The sequence below is a fragment of the Opisthocomus hoazin genome, chromosome 21, assembly GCF_030867145.1.
Source record: "Opisthocomus hoazin isolate bOpiHoa1 chromosome 21, bOpiHoa1.hap1, whole genome shotgun sequence".
Classification (NCBI taxonomy): Eukaryota; Metazoa; Chordata; class Aves; order Opisthocomiformes; family Opisthocomidae; genus Opisthocomus; species Opisthocomus hoazin.
Window position 1 is genome coordinate 4187312 of NC_134434.1, and position 18249 is coordinate 4205560.

The window sequence follows — 18249 nt, forward strand, 5'->3', positions numbered from 1 at the left end:
GTGAGCTGGGGGATGGGAGAGGGGATGGGGGGCCAGGGCTGGGGGCCAGGGGCCGGCCAGCCCCAACAGCCTCTGCCCACAGCGGGCTCCTGGTACCCCGTTCCCCCTGCCCACGCCGTCCCCAGCCCCCCAGTCCATCCCAGATGCCTCGGTCCATCCCAGTCTCCCCATGGCTATCCCAGCCCACTATCCTCACTTCCCCCGGCTATCCCGGTCCCCTCCCAGCCCGTCTGTCTCCCCAGCCCATCCCAGTCTCCCAGCCCTCTCCATGCCAGCCCTGTATCCTCGTCCCCCCCAGTTCACCGTTGGCCCCTCAGTGTCCCCCAGACTAGCCCAGCCTCCAAAGTTCACCCCTGGCCTGCCCCAGTCCCTCCAGTCACTTCCACCCCAGTCCACTTCAGCTCACCCCAGCCCTCCCAGTCTCCCCATCTCTCACCCAGCCAAGGCTAGTCTCTCCAGTCCCCCCCAGTCTCCCCAGTCCCTGCCAGTCCCCCCAGTCCCTCCCAGTGTCCCCAAGCCGAGACTAGTCTCCCCTGTCCCCCTTAGTCCCTCCCAGTCTCCCCAAGCCAAGCCTAGTCTCCCCAGTGTCCCTCCAATCTGCCCAGTCCCCCCCAGTCTCCCCAAGCCAAGCCTAGTCTCCCCAGTCCCTCCCCGCTCCACCTCCTGCCTCCCCCCTCCCCCCAGTCCCCCCAGTCTCCCCAGTTCCCCCCAGTCTCCCCAGTTCCGCCCAGTCCCCCCAAGCCGAGGGCAGTCTCCCCAGTCCCTCCCCGCTCCACCCCTTGCCTCCCCCCTCCCCACTCCCCCCAGTCCCCCATGTCATCCCGCCCCCCCGCTGCAGTACCCCCTCCCGCCAGCAGGGGTCGCGGCGGCCCCGTGCAGCCCCGGGTCCCTCCGCGCGGGGCCGTTGGGGCCCCGCCCCCGCCCACGAGGCGAGCCCCTCCCCTCGGCCCGCGCCTGCCGCGTGCCGCGGGCCCTACCTGGGGCACCCCGGGGGGGGCGGCGGGGGCCGGCTCCGGGGCCTTGGCGGCGGCCGCCGACTCGGCGGAGCCCGGGGAGTCCTCGCTGCGGGCCTGCTCCGGGGACAGCCCGTCGTTGCTGCTGTCCTCCTCGAAGGCGAAGGCGTCGGCCGCCTTGGGGAAGCTGACCTGGGTGCCTGCCGGGGGACGAGGGGCGGCGGTCAGGGCCCTGCCCTGCTGGAAGGGGGGGGGGAGCCTGGTAGGGTGACCCCCTGCCTGCACCCACCTCCTCCAGGCCCGGCTACGGGCGAGGGACGAGGCGCTGGGGAAGCTGAGGCAGCTCCTCCCGGCTCCAGCGTGCACGGCCTGGGCCATGATGCTGGGGAGAGGGAGAAGAGACCCCCGAGGAGCCCGGCCTGCAGGGGCTGGGAGCTTGTCATAGCATCACAGAATCACAGAATGGTCAGGGTTGGAAGGGACCTTAAAGAGCATCTGGTTCCAACCCCCCTGCCATCAGCAGGGACATCTTCCACCAGCCCAGGTTGCTCAGAGCTCCACCCAACCTGGCCTTGAACCCTGCCAGGGAGGGGGCAGCCACAGCTTCTCTGGGCAACCTGGGCCAGGGCCTCACCACCCTCATGGTGAGGCATTTCTTCCTATTATCTGATCTAAATCTGCCCTCTTTTAGTTTACAGTTTTTCCCCCTTGTCCTTGTGAAAAGCCCCTCTCCATCCTTCCTGTCGGCCCCTTCAGGCACTGGCAGCTGCTCTAAGGCCACCCCGCAGCCTCTCTTCTCCAGCTGAACAGCCCCAGCTCCCTCAGCCTGTCCTCGGAGGAGAGGTGCTCCAGCCCTCAGATCATCGATTATTTTCGCGGGCAGCTGCAGCTCTCTGATCCCACTGATGGGCTGAGACCCATGGGTGTTAGAGTCACCCTTCCCCATCAGCTGAGCACCCTGACCCCAAGCCCACGCCGCGCATGGGAGACTGTCCTGAGCAGAAGAAATGAGGCTGAAAGCCACCAGGAGCGTGACCCGCCTGTCCATGGCATGAGGGCCAACACGTGCGGGCCCAGCTGGAGCTGAGCAGAGGCTTCCAGATCCTATCTCTGCCCACAGGCTTCACCCGCGAGATGTGCTTCAAGCTGCCACCATTGCCTCTTGGCTGCCCCAGGCGTTGCTTCGCCCCCCTGCAAAGCTCCTGGCACGCTATCTCCTAGTCAGATGGGCAAGAGCTCTTGACCCCCAGCTTTTGCTGATAAATAAAGTGCTGAAAAAGAAAAGGTCTCATGTGAGGCTCGGGAGGGGTGCAGGTGGGGGTAGGGAAGGAGCAGCACGGCCATGCTCGTAATCTCCTCGTGCTCGCATCTGGCGTTTGTCAGGCGGCTTGGCACGCCGATAGCAAGGTGACAAATGGGGAAATAGGAAGGGCCTGGGGACAAGCTTCCACCTGTCCCCGCTGCTGGGCTAGCAATGTGCGCCTTCTCACTGACACACAGCCTCCTGCTCTGACCCCTGCCCCTATCTGAGAGATACGGGTTATCTCCGCTTGCTCCGGCTCGTGGTGCCAGGGCGGGCGAGGAAGCGGCGAGCCCTGGCTCCTTGCCCTGAGCTGCTGCCCAGCCGCCACGTCGGGTTGGGGTGTGAGAGCCACTGCGTCCTGCGGAGAGCCTCTCCTCCCCAGTCTCCAGGGCACGGGGCTCCGCGTGTGTCCCTGGAAATAGGGCCTGTCCCCTCTCCGTCAGAGGCAGCACCCGAGCTGGGTCTTCCCCAAAGAACCTCAAACACTGCGTGGTCTACTGCCTGGGCTGGGTGGGAGCTGCTCCCCACGCCTGCAGACAAGCGTGGGCACCCTCTTTTGGGAAAAATGGCACCAAGTAAGGGGGAAACTGTGGATCTGCAAGACTCCCGCTGGGCTGGCATTTCATAAGCATGCGCTGAGAAATGGTGCCAAAGCCGGGAGCTCAAGGGACCTTCAGGACACAGCGGCAGCCCGGAGCACGACAGGAATGCGCTGCATCCTGCTGCTTGATACCGGGGGCCTGTGCCTGGTGAGGAATGCTGCCCTTATCTGCTCTGCTCTTGCCCAGCCTGGGGCTGACCGTACTGCTTCGAGATCCCATGTCTCTGCTGTAATCTCAGGCAGAATGGTGTTTGCTTGGGGCTGTTTCTAATGCACTGGGTATTGTCCTCTCAAGCATATTGGACGAAGTGATGACAAGGACCTGGTAAAAAAAGGTTCTTATATCACTGCTCAGCTATGTAGGGCACTGGCGGCCTCCTGTCACTGGGACGTTAGGGCTTTCGGTTGGGGTCTGGCACTTTCTGCTCACCCTGCCGGAGGTGATTAGAAGAACACGTCAGCTGAACTTTCCACTGTATAAACAGTTGAGATTCCAAGGTTAAAGTGAAATGATTTTAAACCCTGTCATCTTTCTGGTATTGCAAAAACAAAAGGCTTAACGTTCAGAAGTGCCAGTGCTCATCTCTGCTCTGTGTTCAGTCCTTCGGCCCAAACCGTGAGCACCACAAGGCGCCCCTGACTCTGAAGATCAGCCTGAGGATCCTTCAGCCTGAGCCAGAAACCTGAGGGCTGGGATTGTGTTCTGGTGCAGGTGCACCACCTCCTTCTCATAGCACCCAACAGTACCAGGTAACTTCATGTATGACCCTAATGTGCTGTGTGTTTCGCCCTAAATGGGTTAAAACTGGCTTACAGGGCACATTTTTTCCCCAGCAATGTGATAGAAGGGCATTGCGAAAGGGAGAGATTTAAAACTGAGCAAATCATTTTAAGCCAGACTTTTTGTTTTTAACAATTTTGTCCCGTAAATCTCTGTTTACCACAAGCTCCTGACAAGGCAGCTGGAGAGAAACTCTGTTCAAACTTCAAGCCCACTTGCACAGCCTCCAAGCCTCAGCTCTAGTGGATAAAGTCATGCTCAAACTGCCTTAATGTTTATAAAGGGGGGATTTTTTTAAACCTTTGATTTTTCCACTCTTCTCTCCTTCGATAAGTGGCTGGGGAGATTTTACTTGAACTCTCCTTAAAAATTCCTCTTCAGGCAGAGTCCTGGAACATTTCACTTTCAAAGGCAAGAGCTGTGAAACGCTGGAAGTGAAGGAGCCTAAGGACCAGCCTGGGAAGCTGCTGTACGAACGCTGCGTGCACTTCACAGCGGGTAAAACAAGAGCAGGAGAAACTGCAGGGCAGGGCAGAGGGGTATCTGAGCCTGGAATATTTCATTTTCATTTCAACCATTTATGTTGGTTTATGAGATGAAACGACAGTCAAAGTGCTTCCTGTTTCAGCTCCCATTTTCGGCATCACTCCTGTCATTCAAAGACCCCTCCTGTCCCAGCACCCTGCCAGTGTTCCCAGCTTGCTCTGAGCCCTAGAACAGGCAACATGGGATTATGCCAATGGAAATAGTCCCGTGAGCTGAGGAACCAGGAGCAACAGAACAAGGGGGCAGAGCATCTCTCAGTGCCTCACTTGAGACCTGAGGGCCCATTTGGACACGCAGAGGTGGCCCCAGGCTTCAAAAATACGGGCTGCTGTCCTGGCACTGCAGGGCCCTGCTGGCTTTCCTGCTCCTTTCTCTTCTTCTGGACCTCCCTGTCCTGGTACTGGGGCCTGAGTCAAAATCTGAGTCACCTATTTGCTTTCCGTTGGCTCCCTCACCAGCCTCCCTGCCGCAGCACAGGGGAAATAACTGCGGAGGATTCTGCCTCCCTCCTCTGGCTGCGGGGCAGGTGATGGAGGAAGACCAAGCTTAGGCATAAGCCGAGTGCTGGGTGCTGGTAGGCAGGAGTGTACCCTGATTTGGGGTGCAGTCTGCTCCTCGTATTCCCCAGCAGCCCCGCACCCCAGGGATGATTTCCCTTGCCCAGCCATGCAGCATCCTACTCTGTTGGGCCTTGCAAACCACTAGCATCAGCGGAAAAAAAGAGATCTGCAGCGTCTCTGAACTGGTGCCACTTCACCGCCGTCTGCTGGGATGTAAAAGCTTGTCAGGGCGCGAGTGGGAGAATCCAGGCTGGCCTCACAACCAGACATGCGCACCCAGGTCCCCTCCCGCGTGAGGGAGGACGGAATGTCCTGTCTCCAGCTGTATCATTTATGCGCTCAAAGCCTTTGGGAAGGAAGGGGTTTAAGAAGGGAGGTTTGAGGAGACATGGCTGAACAATTGTGCCTGTTTCTGTGGTCAGTGCTGTAAGAGCGCTCTTTTCATAGGCCTGGATATAAGAAAACACAGGCTGTGCTGGACTGGGCTGCTCACTGTGGAAATAATAAAACCTGAGCAATAAATGCAGCTCTTAATTCCAGATGGGTCACTTCCTGCAGTCGCTGCAGTACGTCCTCGTACCTTGCCAGCCCCTGCCCCGTGTCATGCACACAACACGCACGTTCACTTCTCTACCTTTTATGGCCTCTTTCACAGCTGAGTCGACAGGAATAATGTTCTTCTCCACCAGCTCCAAAGGACCCGGCCTGAGAGCAATCTTTTCATTGAGATCATCTGCCAGTCGGGCTCTTTTCAGCTTCATTTGAGTAGACTGAATGGACCCCTCTGCAGCTGAGTCTAAAAGGCCAAATGGAAGGCATCAGTTCAGGACCTGGGGCATCTGTAAGCACAGTGCTCGATGAGAATGTGCTCCTCCTTCAACACAGCCTTTCTGGGCTGTGGCCAAAACCTAAGCATGGCTCAGTGCACTGCAGGAGCTGCTCTGGGGCTGGGAGGCAGGATGCTGGATTAGTTGGGGCTGGTGTGGTTTGGGACACAGGTCCTCCTCTGAACATTAGGTCCAGCTTCTCCGTTCCCAAGTAGGAGCCTCTGTTTACTAGCTTAGGCTTGCAAACCCAGCCTGCAGCTGGAGCATCCTCTCCAAGGCCCAGGAATGATCTGCAGTGAAAACTTTGTTAACAAACTGTGACTAACACGAGGGCCAAAGTGGACTCCAGCTCATGCCTGCCAGGAGCCCGTTGGCCCTTGTGAACCCTACTACTGGGGAACAGCTGGAGAAAAGAACCGTTAACAGTGTTTGACAACTGGAGTAAATGGCTCACAATGGAGGATCAAAAGCTGAGTCTTTGGGAGAGGACATTTGGAAGTGGCATGACTACAGAGCTCCAGGCCTTCAGGGAAAAAAAAAGCTGGTGGAGAGGAGCATAACAAAGGCAGCTATATCTGGAAGCTACAGCACTACTGAACTCAGATGAGAGGTTCCCAGTTATTGAGCGGTTACAGAAGAGTGGCCAGTTACAATAGAAAGTGGTGATTTATGGAACCAAAGTGATCTGGCTCCTCGGGTGGCACAAGCGTGAGTAGTGAAGGAGGGGGATCCTAAACTAGACCATGTCTATACCCTCAGAGGTCTAAAGTAAGAAAGGCTGCCTCTAGGTTGTACTTTCTTCAAAGACTGGACACTCTTCAGGAAGAGATGCAGTTGGCAACACAAGCTACAGGGCTTGCTACCAGGGAATAACGCTCTTCAGGAGGTCTGGAGAGCTGGTCTAGGGTCATTGCTGGTCTCAGATTACATAGGGCAGTGAACATAGAACATGAGTTCTTTGAGGTGAACAGTAACAGAAGGTGTGCCTGGATGGTATTTAGATGACAGAAGGTGTCTCAGCTCACCAATTTCAATCGTCTCTAGGTCCTGTTGTGAACCAGATGGATGTGTAAGTCCATGACACACCAGGGCACACCTCCATGAATTGTGGAGCACGATGGGTGGAGGCGTGAGCAGGGCTCTTGCTAAGAGGTGTGCGCTGGGCAGCACAGCCAGCTTGCTCGATGCACAGGCAGGCAGTGTCTGCTCCACCTCTTCTCCAGCTGTGTCTCGCTGGCCCTGCTCATGCCTAGGGACCGTAGCTGCCTCCACATCTGGTTTACAGCCCCTGGGTTCCCACTCCAGTGTGTATTGCTTCTATTATTTTACCTAAGGGAAAGACACTTTCCACCTGTTAAATGGGCAATGGTGCTGGCTCTTTTCAGGGATGGAGACCCAAAGGAAAAGTGAGGCAGTGGCACCGAGCCACTATGGGCCCCTGGCTCAGCCCTGCTGCGTGCCAGGGGAAAAAGAAATCCAGACTTCAGCCACGCTGAGAGCAGAAGCCAGCATTTACAGTTGCCAGAGAGTGATCTGCTTCTTCAAGGGGACTGACAGAACTCGAGGGGAGAGGCTGCACATCCTCCCTGTCTCTAGGGAGCTTGTTATCTCTGGACATCATGAGGGACACCGCAGTGTTCTGCTGTCTGTGATGGGGTGCAGCAGAGCCGGGCCAGCTCTCTGGCTGGGAGGGGACACCAGGACGGGAGAGGGCAGAGCTGCTGTGGCTCACAGGCTGACAGCAGGGCTCACCCTTTGCATGTGGCTGTACTTGGGTCACTGAGTGCATTGCCATGAATTGTCACATAAAGTACTTAGAATTAAGGCAAAATGAAAGATATCCAGCTTTGGGAGGGTAGTGCAACCACTTGCTACAGGGATTTCAGCAACCTGGGCAACAAAAGCCCCAGGTATGCTTTTCCCGAGGAGCAGACCTTGGCACTTCTGTCTAACAGAGTCCTCTCTCACAGCTGTTCTCTACCCCACTGTCCTCTAGAGCATCTCATACTGGTCCCTGCCAGAGATGGGACAAAGATTAGATGGCCTTGGGTCTGCTTCTGTCAGGGAAAAAATGTGTGTCCTGCATCCTGAAGACCAGGTCTGGACTGAATTCTGTACAACGTGTCTCATTTGAACCTGCCTCTCGTGAGCAGCTAGGGCAAAGTTAATTGTGGTGAGAGTCCTGATGGAGCCCAAGTGGGGCAGGAGAGATGTGAGTCACAAGGCAGGAGACACAAGGAGTATGTGGGAGAAGCTCAGGCAGTCTTACCTTGCAAAATGTGCATATTGACCAGGTCTGATCGCTCAGGCCTGCTTCTGATCTTGTGCTTGAGATAATCTTCAGTCTGCAGAACACAAATGCAGAGAGTGTTACCTGGCTAGAGCCACAATGAGGTACAGAGAGTGTCTGCCCCTGTGCCATCCCACGGTTCTTTTGGATTTATCACAAGCTGGGTTGAGTGGGCTCCTAAATGGCATTTTTTTTTTCACTCAGACACTGGCTTGTTCTTGGGCAGAAGTTCTTCAGAAAGGAAACAATGTGCGTGGAACTGCTGACTGTTCACTATCCCCACTCCTAAGCTGTGTCCTTTCCAATTTCCCTTGAGCTTCTGATGCCTGAAGTGTTACGAGAGCTGATGGGACAGATGAGACCTATTCACTGGGAGTGGTAGATCTGCTCCCAGCTTAGCATACCGTGTCACCTTTGAGAGCTGCACCAAGGCAGTTCCAGAGAGTAGTTAGCAATGGTTTCTGTGGGAAACCTGACACTCTGGGGTGAGATGTAAGTCTGAGCAAGTCATGAAGATACCCAGACCAGGTCAGCCATGAGGCTTAGCCTTCCTGCAGCTCCTGTGCTCTGTGGTTCCTCACTCCAGTTGTGATGTGAGATTGGAAAGATCTAAATTGCAGATCACTGAAGCTGAGCTTGTGATGGAAATGGTCCTGGAGCCTTGTGGCAACTTCCTCATGGCTTCAGGAACAGAGGCACGCAGAGGTGCAATAATACTTTCCAATAGGGCCAAGAAAGTCAGTCTTGTGGGCAGCTGACCTCAAGAATACAGATATAAGCTTATGTCCAGGTGAAGAAAAGCTAGAGCGTGGCTTGAACAAACTATTATCTGTTTGCTAAGTTGAGATGCAAGAAGAAATAGCAGAAAAAAATGTACGTAGTTCAAAGATGTTAGACACTTATGGATAAATATAAAAGAACAGCACAAGCAGCTGGAGCAAAACTGGAAAACCCACAGTACAAAATGTACAGGATCATGAGAAAAAGATTTTATCAGCACTTCTGTAGCCAGGAGAAGGCAATGGAAAGTGCTGTCTGTGTTCCATAAACAGGAGAAATAGTTGTGGATGCTGCTGAGATGGCTACAGGATTTAATGCCTTTTTAAACCATCTTCGCTAAAAAGATAAATAAGTATTTATCAATCAGATGACTAAGCCAAGAACCTTCAGCAACAAAAGAGAAGAAGCTCCAGTTACCAGGTTGGAGAACAGGTTGGAGAATACTCAGATGAGTTAAGTGTTCCCAGACAGTTTGAGATACACAAGGCTAGAGTAATAGCAACTATCTGTGGTTCTCCAGGAAACTGGGCAAGGGAGAGCATAATTTCTTGCTTTAAAGAGATGGAGAGAAGAGACCATGAAATTATAAACCAATCAGGAAGATATTGGACCAAGTAATGAAACAATCTATATAAATGGATTTTGAAGATATCAAGGAGTTGAATAACAGCCAGGATGGATTCATCAAGAACAAACCACATCACACCAACCTAATTTCCTTCTATGGAGAGATGACAGATTTCTGTTACAGGAATAAACAATGAATGTCATGTAGCTTGACTTTAAGCATGTTTTGACATTATCTCACATGGCTTTCTTATATGCAAGCCAGAGAAATTTGGTCTGGATAAGACTAACATAAAAAAGGAGCATAGCTGTGGGTCACTAGAGGAATGAGAAATCGCTCACAGTCTAAACAGAAGAATATATCAAATCATGTAACACAGCAGTTTTTCCTACTAGTCAATATATTCATTAATGCCTTGGATGATAGAAGACATACTGCTGAACTCTGAATCATTCAAGGCTAACAGATTACAATACAACATGATTTGGAGTAACTGAAGAAACGATCTGAAACACGTTTGATACAATTTCAAGAAGGACGTTTGGAAAGGACTGTGTTCAGGTCACAGTTAGCACAGCTAAGCCAGCTGACTGAGCACTGGGGCGGATGAAGGTTTAATCCACCAGAGATGCTTCTGTAGTTGTCACTGGACGATGGCCTTAGGCAGAAATTAGTTACTGCATAAATAAACCAAAAAAAATAAAAGCCTCTGGAGAATTTAGTGATCAGCAGCTGAACCACATCCCCAGACCAGCAGGCAGCTTTCTAGGGGCTGCAGTGAAGAATGCCAGATGGACCCTAGGAATAGCAAGACCCTGTTCTGTGCCCTGCATCTGAAAGGATCCATGGGAAGGGTCTCGAGAACAGCTACAGGAATCGTTACTGAGCCAGAGGTCAGATCAATGAGGAGAGGCTGAAGGGAAGCGAGGGTGGTCAGTCCAGAGGTGAGATGGCTATAGGGAAAAGGGATGCAAAATGCTTTTTAAAAGTGCTACAAGATAAAAGATAAACAATTCTGCCTGTGCACGCACATAGGAGAAAAATTAATCAATCAGCTTAAACTTCAAGAGAAAAGCTTGGGCTGGGAACTGGGGGACACTTGCTAACAGTGCAGGGTAGAGAGCACTGGGGGGGGGTGCTGGGGGGGTGGGATGTCCGTTGGTGGTCACACCTCTGTCAGGAATGACCCATATGGGGCTGTTCTGCTCTGGGGCAGGGGCGTGACAGCTGTCCCCCACAGTCCCTCCCTGCCACGCTTGGTGAGCTGCTGGGAGTAAGTGCTAAAGCCCTGCTGAGCCAGACTGCCTCGGGAAAGTCAGCCCACTCTCTGTCCTCCGATCCAACAATCTGTTACAGGACGTTGACTTCAAAGTCTGCTGCACTGGCCTGATGCCAGCCTCTAACATGGCCAGTGACATGTTTAAACAAATAATAGACATTTTATTTACTGAAGTCTTTACAATTTCTTACCCTTCCCCCCGTATTTTTTCCCCAGCTTATTTTCACCAACACAATCCCTTGTTTGGACTGTGTCTAGGTTTGCCTGGTTTCTGTGCCAGGTCGGAGCACCTGAGTGCAATTAAATTCACCTAATGCATTTCCAGCTAACCCTCAGACCAGGTCCTGGCTCGGACTAAGCTTGAATTGCTGTCCTACAGATGTGGTGGTGTTCTTGTTGAACCTGGCATTCACACTGCATCAGTCTGACCTTCTGCTGTGATTTCAGTTCCTTTTCACGCTTGCTGTTTGTAAACTGCATTTGTGTCACTGTGGTGCAAATTGCGGGGAAAAAAAAAGACCTCAGGTGTGGTGGTTTTTTTTAGCATCAGCTGAAGCAGGAGAGCTTTCAAAACACATGAAAGTGGTTATTGTTATCTGCTTTCTGGAGGGATATCAGCTAAACAACAAATGCCATTGAGTAATTATCCAGAAGCAGCCGCTGCTCCTTCCCTGTCACAGCTCTAAGCAGGGCACCCTTGCAATGGAATTTATGTTTGTCGTGGGCTGTGCTCATTAGTGTCCTTGTCAGCATGCTTTAAACGTGCGTGCAGTTTGGGATAGACTAGACCATCCTTTCCTTTTCCCCAGGCAACTAGCCAGTGAAAGCCTTTGAAGAGAAAGACAGAGACACAAATGTATACTTAAACTGTAAAATACAGGACACTTCAAGGATACTTTGGATTGCTTGAAATTTTGTAAGCAAGCTAATTTTTCAGAGTCCTATTATGTTTCTTATGCTAACCGTTTATTACCACAGGAGACTTGGGGCAAGTGATATGGAGTGTGTTTAAGTTCAGAAGAGCACTTCTCCGTATTTCACAATCATTCTTCCTTGCAAAGGTCCTTCTCCACGTGACTGCAAGCACGTTTTGCAGATTAGTGGAACAAACTCTTGTGTTCCAGCAAAACCTCCATGACTGATTGTTCCCTTTTCTGTGGACATCCCTCCAGCTTGGTCAAGGCTGGATGGTGGGTGCTTGGAAAACCAGTGTGATTTCCCATAAAGTGATCACATCACAGAGTTTTGATGTGTTCTGGAAATGGCTAGTTATCTTATCTCTGCCTTCAGCAATATTTAGGGAAGCCTGAGTGCAATTAGATAACGGGGCTGATGGGAGCCTGGCCCACTTAGCTGCTTGGACGCTGTGTGTCGTAATGGCCAAGCTGCACTGCTGAGCTAAAAGCCAGGCTCTCCTCTGATGACAAGTGTGAGCTCCCTGGGGACTCACTCCAGGTGACAAAGGGCATCTGCATTCCTCCTGCACACTTGCTAAATAGTCGCCATCGGTCCTGTTTGCTGCTGGCCCTGCTCTAACCCCTCTGACTTGAGCAGCAGTGGAGAGCAGCTGGTACAGCGAGGAGCGGGCTGTGGACCTTGCCCGGAGAGGAAAGCGGCACTTCAGCTGGGTGGACATTTACTGGAAGGACTGCCAATGCCATGCTGAACTACACCCTGGCCACAACACCTTGTCAAACCCAGGGGCTGGTGTGAAATGCCATAGCTCAGAGCAGAGATGGCCCCTCTGCCCTTTTAAACCTCCCTTGCTTGGAGAACGGTGCTCCAGACCATTTGTGAACCCTGGCTTGGCCCCACCATGTCTCGAAGCAGGGGAGAGGCTCTGACCCTCATCCTTGGCCACAGCGCCTGGATGGAGGATGCCAGAGGAGGAGGCAGTGGTGGAAGGTGCTTTCAAACCCCGCGACACATGCAAAGCAAGCCCACGTGTTCCCTCATTGGGGTGGCTGCAGGAGTTACCTTGGCTCGCTCCAGGCTTTTTCGCTGTTCATGGAATGCAGATGGGCTTTTCAGTGCTGCAACAGGAAAGAAAGAGGAGCAGTCAGCACAGGAGCGGAAGCAAGCAGCCACCAGGATATTCAGCAACAGCATTTTAATGAGTGCTATAAAAATAGCAACACAAACTAGCTGTTCGCTATATTGCACTGACTAAAAATAACTCAGGAAAGCTCTGGGAAATCCCGTGCTCTCAGCCAGTCCATGGCAAAAGAGCAGGGGGGACGAAGAGCATGGGGAGTGCAGGAGGCACATGGGCAAGGAGCGGGTGCAGGCTTTGAAATGTAGTGCTCCGTGGGACATGTCAGAGAGCAGGTGTGGCTTTTCCCTGCAGTGCTTCACGCAGTTTGTGGAAGGTACCACAGCCTCAGAAGACAGATCTGGGAAGAGCAACAGCCTGAGAGAGGACCTGACCTGCAAGTAAAACTTGCTGGTGACTCTGAGGTTTGAGGCCAGCAGGAAAACTGAAAAGACCTGCCTCGCCTCATGTGGGCACAGCCTCCAGCAAGGGCATTTGAAGGCAAGATCCCAGAGCTGTGTCTGTTGTCCCTCTTCCATCTCTGACTACCCCTCCATCTCCTTTAGGTTCCCTCTCACTGGACATTTTTCTTGTCCCCTGCCCAGACACATCTGTGTGACATGGGGCCTCCCTGAGCAGCTGCCAGGCCAGGTACTAGGCAGCAGATCATGCTCTCAGCATCTCCTGACACCAAGGAGGACTAAGCCAGAGGGACTCTTGCAGGAAAGCAAATAATACCTGGGTCTTGGACCAGCGAACACCAGTTCCATGGAGCAGTCTGTACTGGAGTTATGGAGGACCTTGCATATTTCATTATTTACTCTGGTTCAGTAGAAATTGGAGCAGAATTTGAATGGTGAAGGGGTTAATATTTTTGAGCTCCTGCAAAAATTCTTTCATGGTTGTGTAAGTGGGCAAAATTAAGTGTTCCCACTGGGACAGTGAAGGGGAAGGTGTCCTGATCCACAAAAACATTCTGCTACAACTCTTTGTTTGGCAACAGGAATTCCCTTTCCAGCTCCTGAATGGGATCCAGTAAGGACAGAAAATATTTTCACACAGGACATGTTATCCTCCATCAGTCTAGAGGAGGGTGAAGAGAAGGCTGGGGCAGCCGGGAAATGTTTGGAGGCCCTCTGAACTGGCTTTTGGTACGCAACCCCCAGGGCAACCCCCCGTAATCGCCCGTGAATCACAGTAAAACACAGAAGGAACATTCCTGCTCCTAACATTTGGAAAGCGACGTACAGACAAGCTAGCATTACTGTGCCATGCTCCAGTGAGCAGCCATGAGGACTTGTGACAGCTGGTTTAATCAGAAGCAAAATAAATCGGTGCATACAAGAAAATGAAATTAGAGAGAGATGACTTTTGCAGCCCTGCTCACTGTGAGGTACCAACATTGGGAGTGTGCTATGAGCATTGACCAAACGCCGTGCTATTCAAAAGGAAAATGTTGCAGAATTTAGTCATTTACCAAGATTTTTGGAGGAATTATGTGGATGCTGCAGCCTGTATTAGTCTGCAAAACAAATAAAGACATCGCTAGCACTGGTTATTCAGACAACTTCTCAGGGCATGTCATGTCAGCTTGAGATGGCTGAGGGTCTGGAGACAACAGGGCAGAGCTGCTGTGCTTGGTGTTGGTTATCTTGGGACTATTGCTTCCAAGGTTTGAGTTAGAGGATGAGGTGGTGGCTGCATACAGAAAGAGGGTCTTTACTTCAAATATAGCTGTTCCTGCAGCCCATCACAGTAGGGGCAACCTTGCCTTGAGGAATCCTTGACCCTGCAAGCTGCCTCCTCCTCCTTGTGGGCAGGTGAGCAGGACCTGGCTGGGGCCCAGGGCAGGTGCATGTGCAGGTGTGGAGGAAGTGATCACCTATGCTCAGCCCTACAGCCTGCCTTTCTGCAAGTGACCCCACATGCTCTTGATTTAAAATGCTTTTGCTGGATCTGTAGCAGTTTAACTAGGAAAATAAAACTGCATGTGTTGTTGCATGAACTGGAAACTTCCTACGCAGTGAGCCTGAAGAACGGGGCAGGCTCTGCTCTCACCTGCACTCCTATGCTTCAGGACTGTGGCTGTGTCTCAAGAAGTGGATCTCCCCTTGCTTTCAGAGGATCCTCCATACACAGAGTCATGGGGCTGAAGGGACCCACAGGCTCCCTTTGCCTACCAGTCTGCACCTGTCTTTATTTGTGTAGAGCCTGTTTCAGTAGTGTTGATTGTTTCGCCAGCCAGTTGTTCAATTTACAACCCGAAAACATCTGACAATCAGAGTTCAGCTTTGAAACTGAAGTTTTGTGCAATGCTACTGCCTTTTGCTCATGAGCATCCTCCTTTAGCCAGTTTCCTTCCTTCTCCAGTGATGGGGCCACCTGAAGGTTTCGCATCTCTTAGAGGAACGAGTGTGAACAGAGCTCAGGTATGCAATGGCATTCATCTTTCCCAGTCAAACCAAACACAGATTGGTAAGGATATTCATCTCACTGTGCTGTGCTCAGGTAACACTGGCACTTCTCTGTGTGCTCTTCTCTTGGGTACCAAAAACCAGTCAAGTTCCTAGGACTTGCTCCAATGTCCCATGCTTACTGTGCTATAGCTGCACCTCTGAACAGCTCAGCAGGCTCTGTGTGTAGTCACCAACTTCCCTTCCTACAAGGGTTTCTACAAGCCCTCAAAGCTTTTACCCAATGCTATTCTGTTACTTTGACTTTCCACCTCTTTTTCTGGTCTCTGTATAAAATTTAGAAAACCAAAGTTTCTCTCTGCTGGAATTAGAAAACATATGCAATGGGTTGAAAACCATCCGTGTGCAAAATCTGATGTGCAATGTGTGATCAAGTGCATGCTCCGAGTCTGGTACCAAACCTGACTCTCACCAAGGAGACCAGCAATGCTCGTCTTTTCTCCTTAGAGAAGGGCTGTTCTCAACCACTCTGAGTTACAGCCATAGGGTTTTCTTTCTCACCCTTCTCCAATTCATGTGAATTGAATCGCAGAATCACAGAATGGTAGGGGTTGGAAGGGACCTCTGTGGGTCATCTAGTCCAACCCCCCTGCCGAAGCAGGGTCACCTACAGCAGGCTGCAGAGGACCGTGTCCAGGCGGGTCTTGAATATCTCCACAGAAGGAGACTCCACAGCCTCCCTGGGCAGCCTGGGCCAGGGCTCCGTCACCCTCAGAGGGAAGAAGTTCTTCCTCATGTTCAGACGGAACTTCCTGTGCCTCAGTTTGTGCCCATTGCCCCTTGTCCTGTCACTGGGCACCACTGGAAAGAGCTTGGCCCCATCCTCCTGACACCCACCCTTCAGATATTTATAAGCATTTCTAAGGTCCCCTCGCAGCTTTCTCTTCTTAAGGCTGAACAAGCCCAGCTCCCTCACCCTCTCCTCATAGGGGAGATGTTCCAGTCCCCTCACCATCCTTGTAGCCCTATTGAATTGAGATCCTGTCCCGGTGCACCTCCTAGAGCCCCCCTCATCTGCTGGTCCTCAGACCCAACAGGGCATGGCAAGATACGTTTAAACAAAGATTTGTTTGTCATAAGGAATGACTGCATGTGCCCAAGCCGCGGGGAAGCTGGCTGTGGCTCCCATGTGTTAAATGCTAACATTGGACACTGCCTTCTGAGGTCAAATTCAGCACGTTTATTTTTATGGATGCAGAAGTGCCATTTCTTGTATTACTTTCAGTGAGTCAACTGTGCTCAAGCTTCCCAAAATGGCCTTCTTGGACAGAAACCAGACTGCAAAATGTCACCCTAGAATTCAAAGTGCAAAGAAGCTGTTAAGTAACGGGAAAATACTCTTCAGCTGCCGTCAAATAAATTGGGCCTAACATGTGGTCTGCAAAGTGTAAGGTTTTAAATGTTCGGTGCTGTTTGTAAAAGCGCAGTCCCATGCACTGGTCCTTGCAGGGCAGTGTCAAGTACCCAAACCTCTCAGCTGGCTCTACTGCTTCATACGTGTGCAGTGGGGAGTCCTGCACCTCGTCTGAGTGTGCCCACTTTTACAGAGTGGACTTAGCAGTTCAGGAGATGTTGGACACATTTTTGGCCACTAACTATACTGCTAGTACTTGCAATACTATCGCAAATGTCACAATGTTTTGCTTAAAGCTCCAACTCCTGGAACCCTGTGATTAAAAGGCTTGCCCTTTGGTGGCAGGCAGCATATAATCTGAACATTTACAGAAATAAACAGAAGAAAAATGAAAAGAACTTGCATTTATAGGTCTTGAAACCATGTGATCATTTTGACAGTCATGATTTTTGTCATCCTGCTCAAGTTTTCTTAGTGTTTGATACTGGCAAGACAGTACTGAGAAGGTGTCTGTTGCTGGCTACCTTGACACAATGATGAGGAAGGCAGCTGCATGAGCAGGGCAGAGGGATGGACAGGGTGCAGCAGGCAGTGCTATAGCCAAACTCCTAGTGAATTGCTGTTCTGCCGTTTAGACAAAAGCTCTGTCACAGTCTTCAAGGTTAGCCAGAAGAGACAAAAGTGACACAGCCTTTGTAAAGTGTGATCTTAGCAGTGAACCCAAAAGGCCCTTGACAAGGCAGAAAGGAGGGTCCCATATAGCCGCAGATTCATGCGTGTGGAACCTGAGCTAGGTCAGGATGGAGTTGTCCATCGAGCAGGGCTGAGCTCCCAGCATCATTTCTCCAGTAGTGCCATAGGTTTCGTGATGCACCTGAAGGTGCAGGAGGGGATCATTTTCATCCACTTACTTTTTGGGCTCGAGCAACTGGCTTTCTGATGCTGAATGATTACACAATAATGCTGGCCTGCATCTTGCCCTTCAGGCTTGGATGCAAGGCTAGCAAGGGTGAATGTGGTCAGGTAGGGGAAAGCACAGGCATCATTCATCAGTCTGCAGCAGGCAGGCCAAGGTGAGGTTTCACTGGCCTCAAGTGTACACTGACAATTCTGCCCTGCGGGGTCCTGGCTGGGCAGACACAGATCTGGATATGTCTCACTCATCCAGGGGCTGCCTCTCTGCACTGGGGCCCAGGCAGTTACCCACCACTTCCTTCTTCTACAGTCTCCTGGAATGAGCCTCTCCACCTCTTCCTCGTTCGGTGGGTCTCATCCCGCTACAGAGGTTGCTGGCTTTTACAGGAGGACATGAGATTCTCTGCCCTTGCCTACGTGAAGAGCTTTGTGAGTCTTCTGCTTGGAGTTGGATGTGCTTGCCCTGCTACGGTGACTTCTGGGACAGGGAGCTATGCATCTGAGTTTTTGGATGGTGTAAATTAAGCATCTCTCCTGACTTCAGTTTGAGCAGCAGCATTAGAACCTGTGTGGCAAATGCTGGGCACCACTGCACAGCACCAGGGACCATAATATTTCTACCGGGCAGGAAGCAAAGTCCCCCCTGCTAGCAACCTGCTCGGAGCTGAGTGGGGCCGAGCAGGCAGCTGGCGTCACACTGTACCCCAGCAGTGCCCGAGATGAACACAGCCTCTCTGAGCCAGGAGTGGGCGAAAAAGCAGAAAAAGATACTCACGTGGCATGATGCCTTGGTCTGCCAGCTGCTCACGGGTCCTTCTCTGCTGAAGCCGTAGCTGTAAAACTGCGAGAAAGAGAGTGTCAGGAGAAGATGCAGGATTTTGCTGAGGTACTAATACATCTAGCAGGGACAATGTTTCAGGGGTCTGTGTGTGGCACAGAGGACTGGCACTGATTTCTCCTGCTGCTGGACTAGCCTTGGTGCAGCG

At 51.9% G+C, this 18249-nt stretch overlaps 1 protein-coding gene across 2 annotated transcripts in view; it reads right to left on the reverse strand.

Moving 5' to 3' along the window:
• The window catches only part of MYOCD (myocardin), a 38781-nt gene that overhangs the window by 10230 nt on the left and 10302 nt on the right, over positions 1-18249 (reverse strand). The window contains exons 2-6 of one of the 2 annotated variants that reach the window (XM_075440749.1): positions 18039-18104; positions 12466-12521; positions 7841-7916; positions 5379-5540; positions 978-1153 (exon numbers count right to left, since the gene is read on the reverse strand). In XM_075440749.1, the coding sequence (XP_075296864.1) occupies positions 978-1153; positions 5379-5540; positions 7841-7916; positions 12466-12521; positions 18039-18104 (536 nt within the window). The remainder of the gene's footprint in view (positions 1-977; positions 1154-5378; positions 5541-7840; positions 7917-12465; positions 12522-18038; positions 18105-18249) is intronic. The other variant, XM_075440748.1, reaches the window with a different exon arrangement.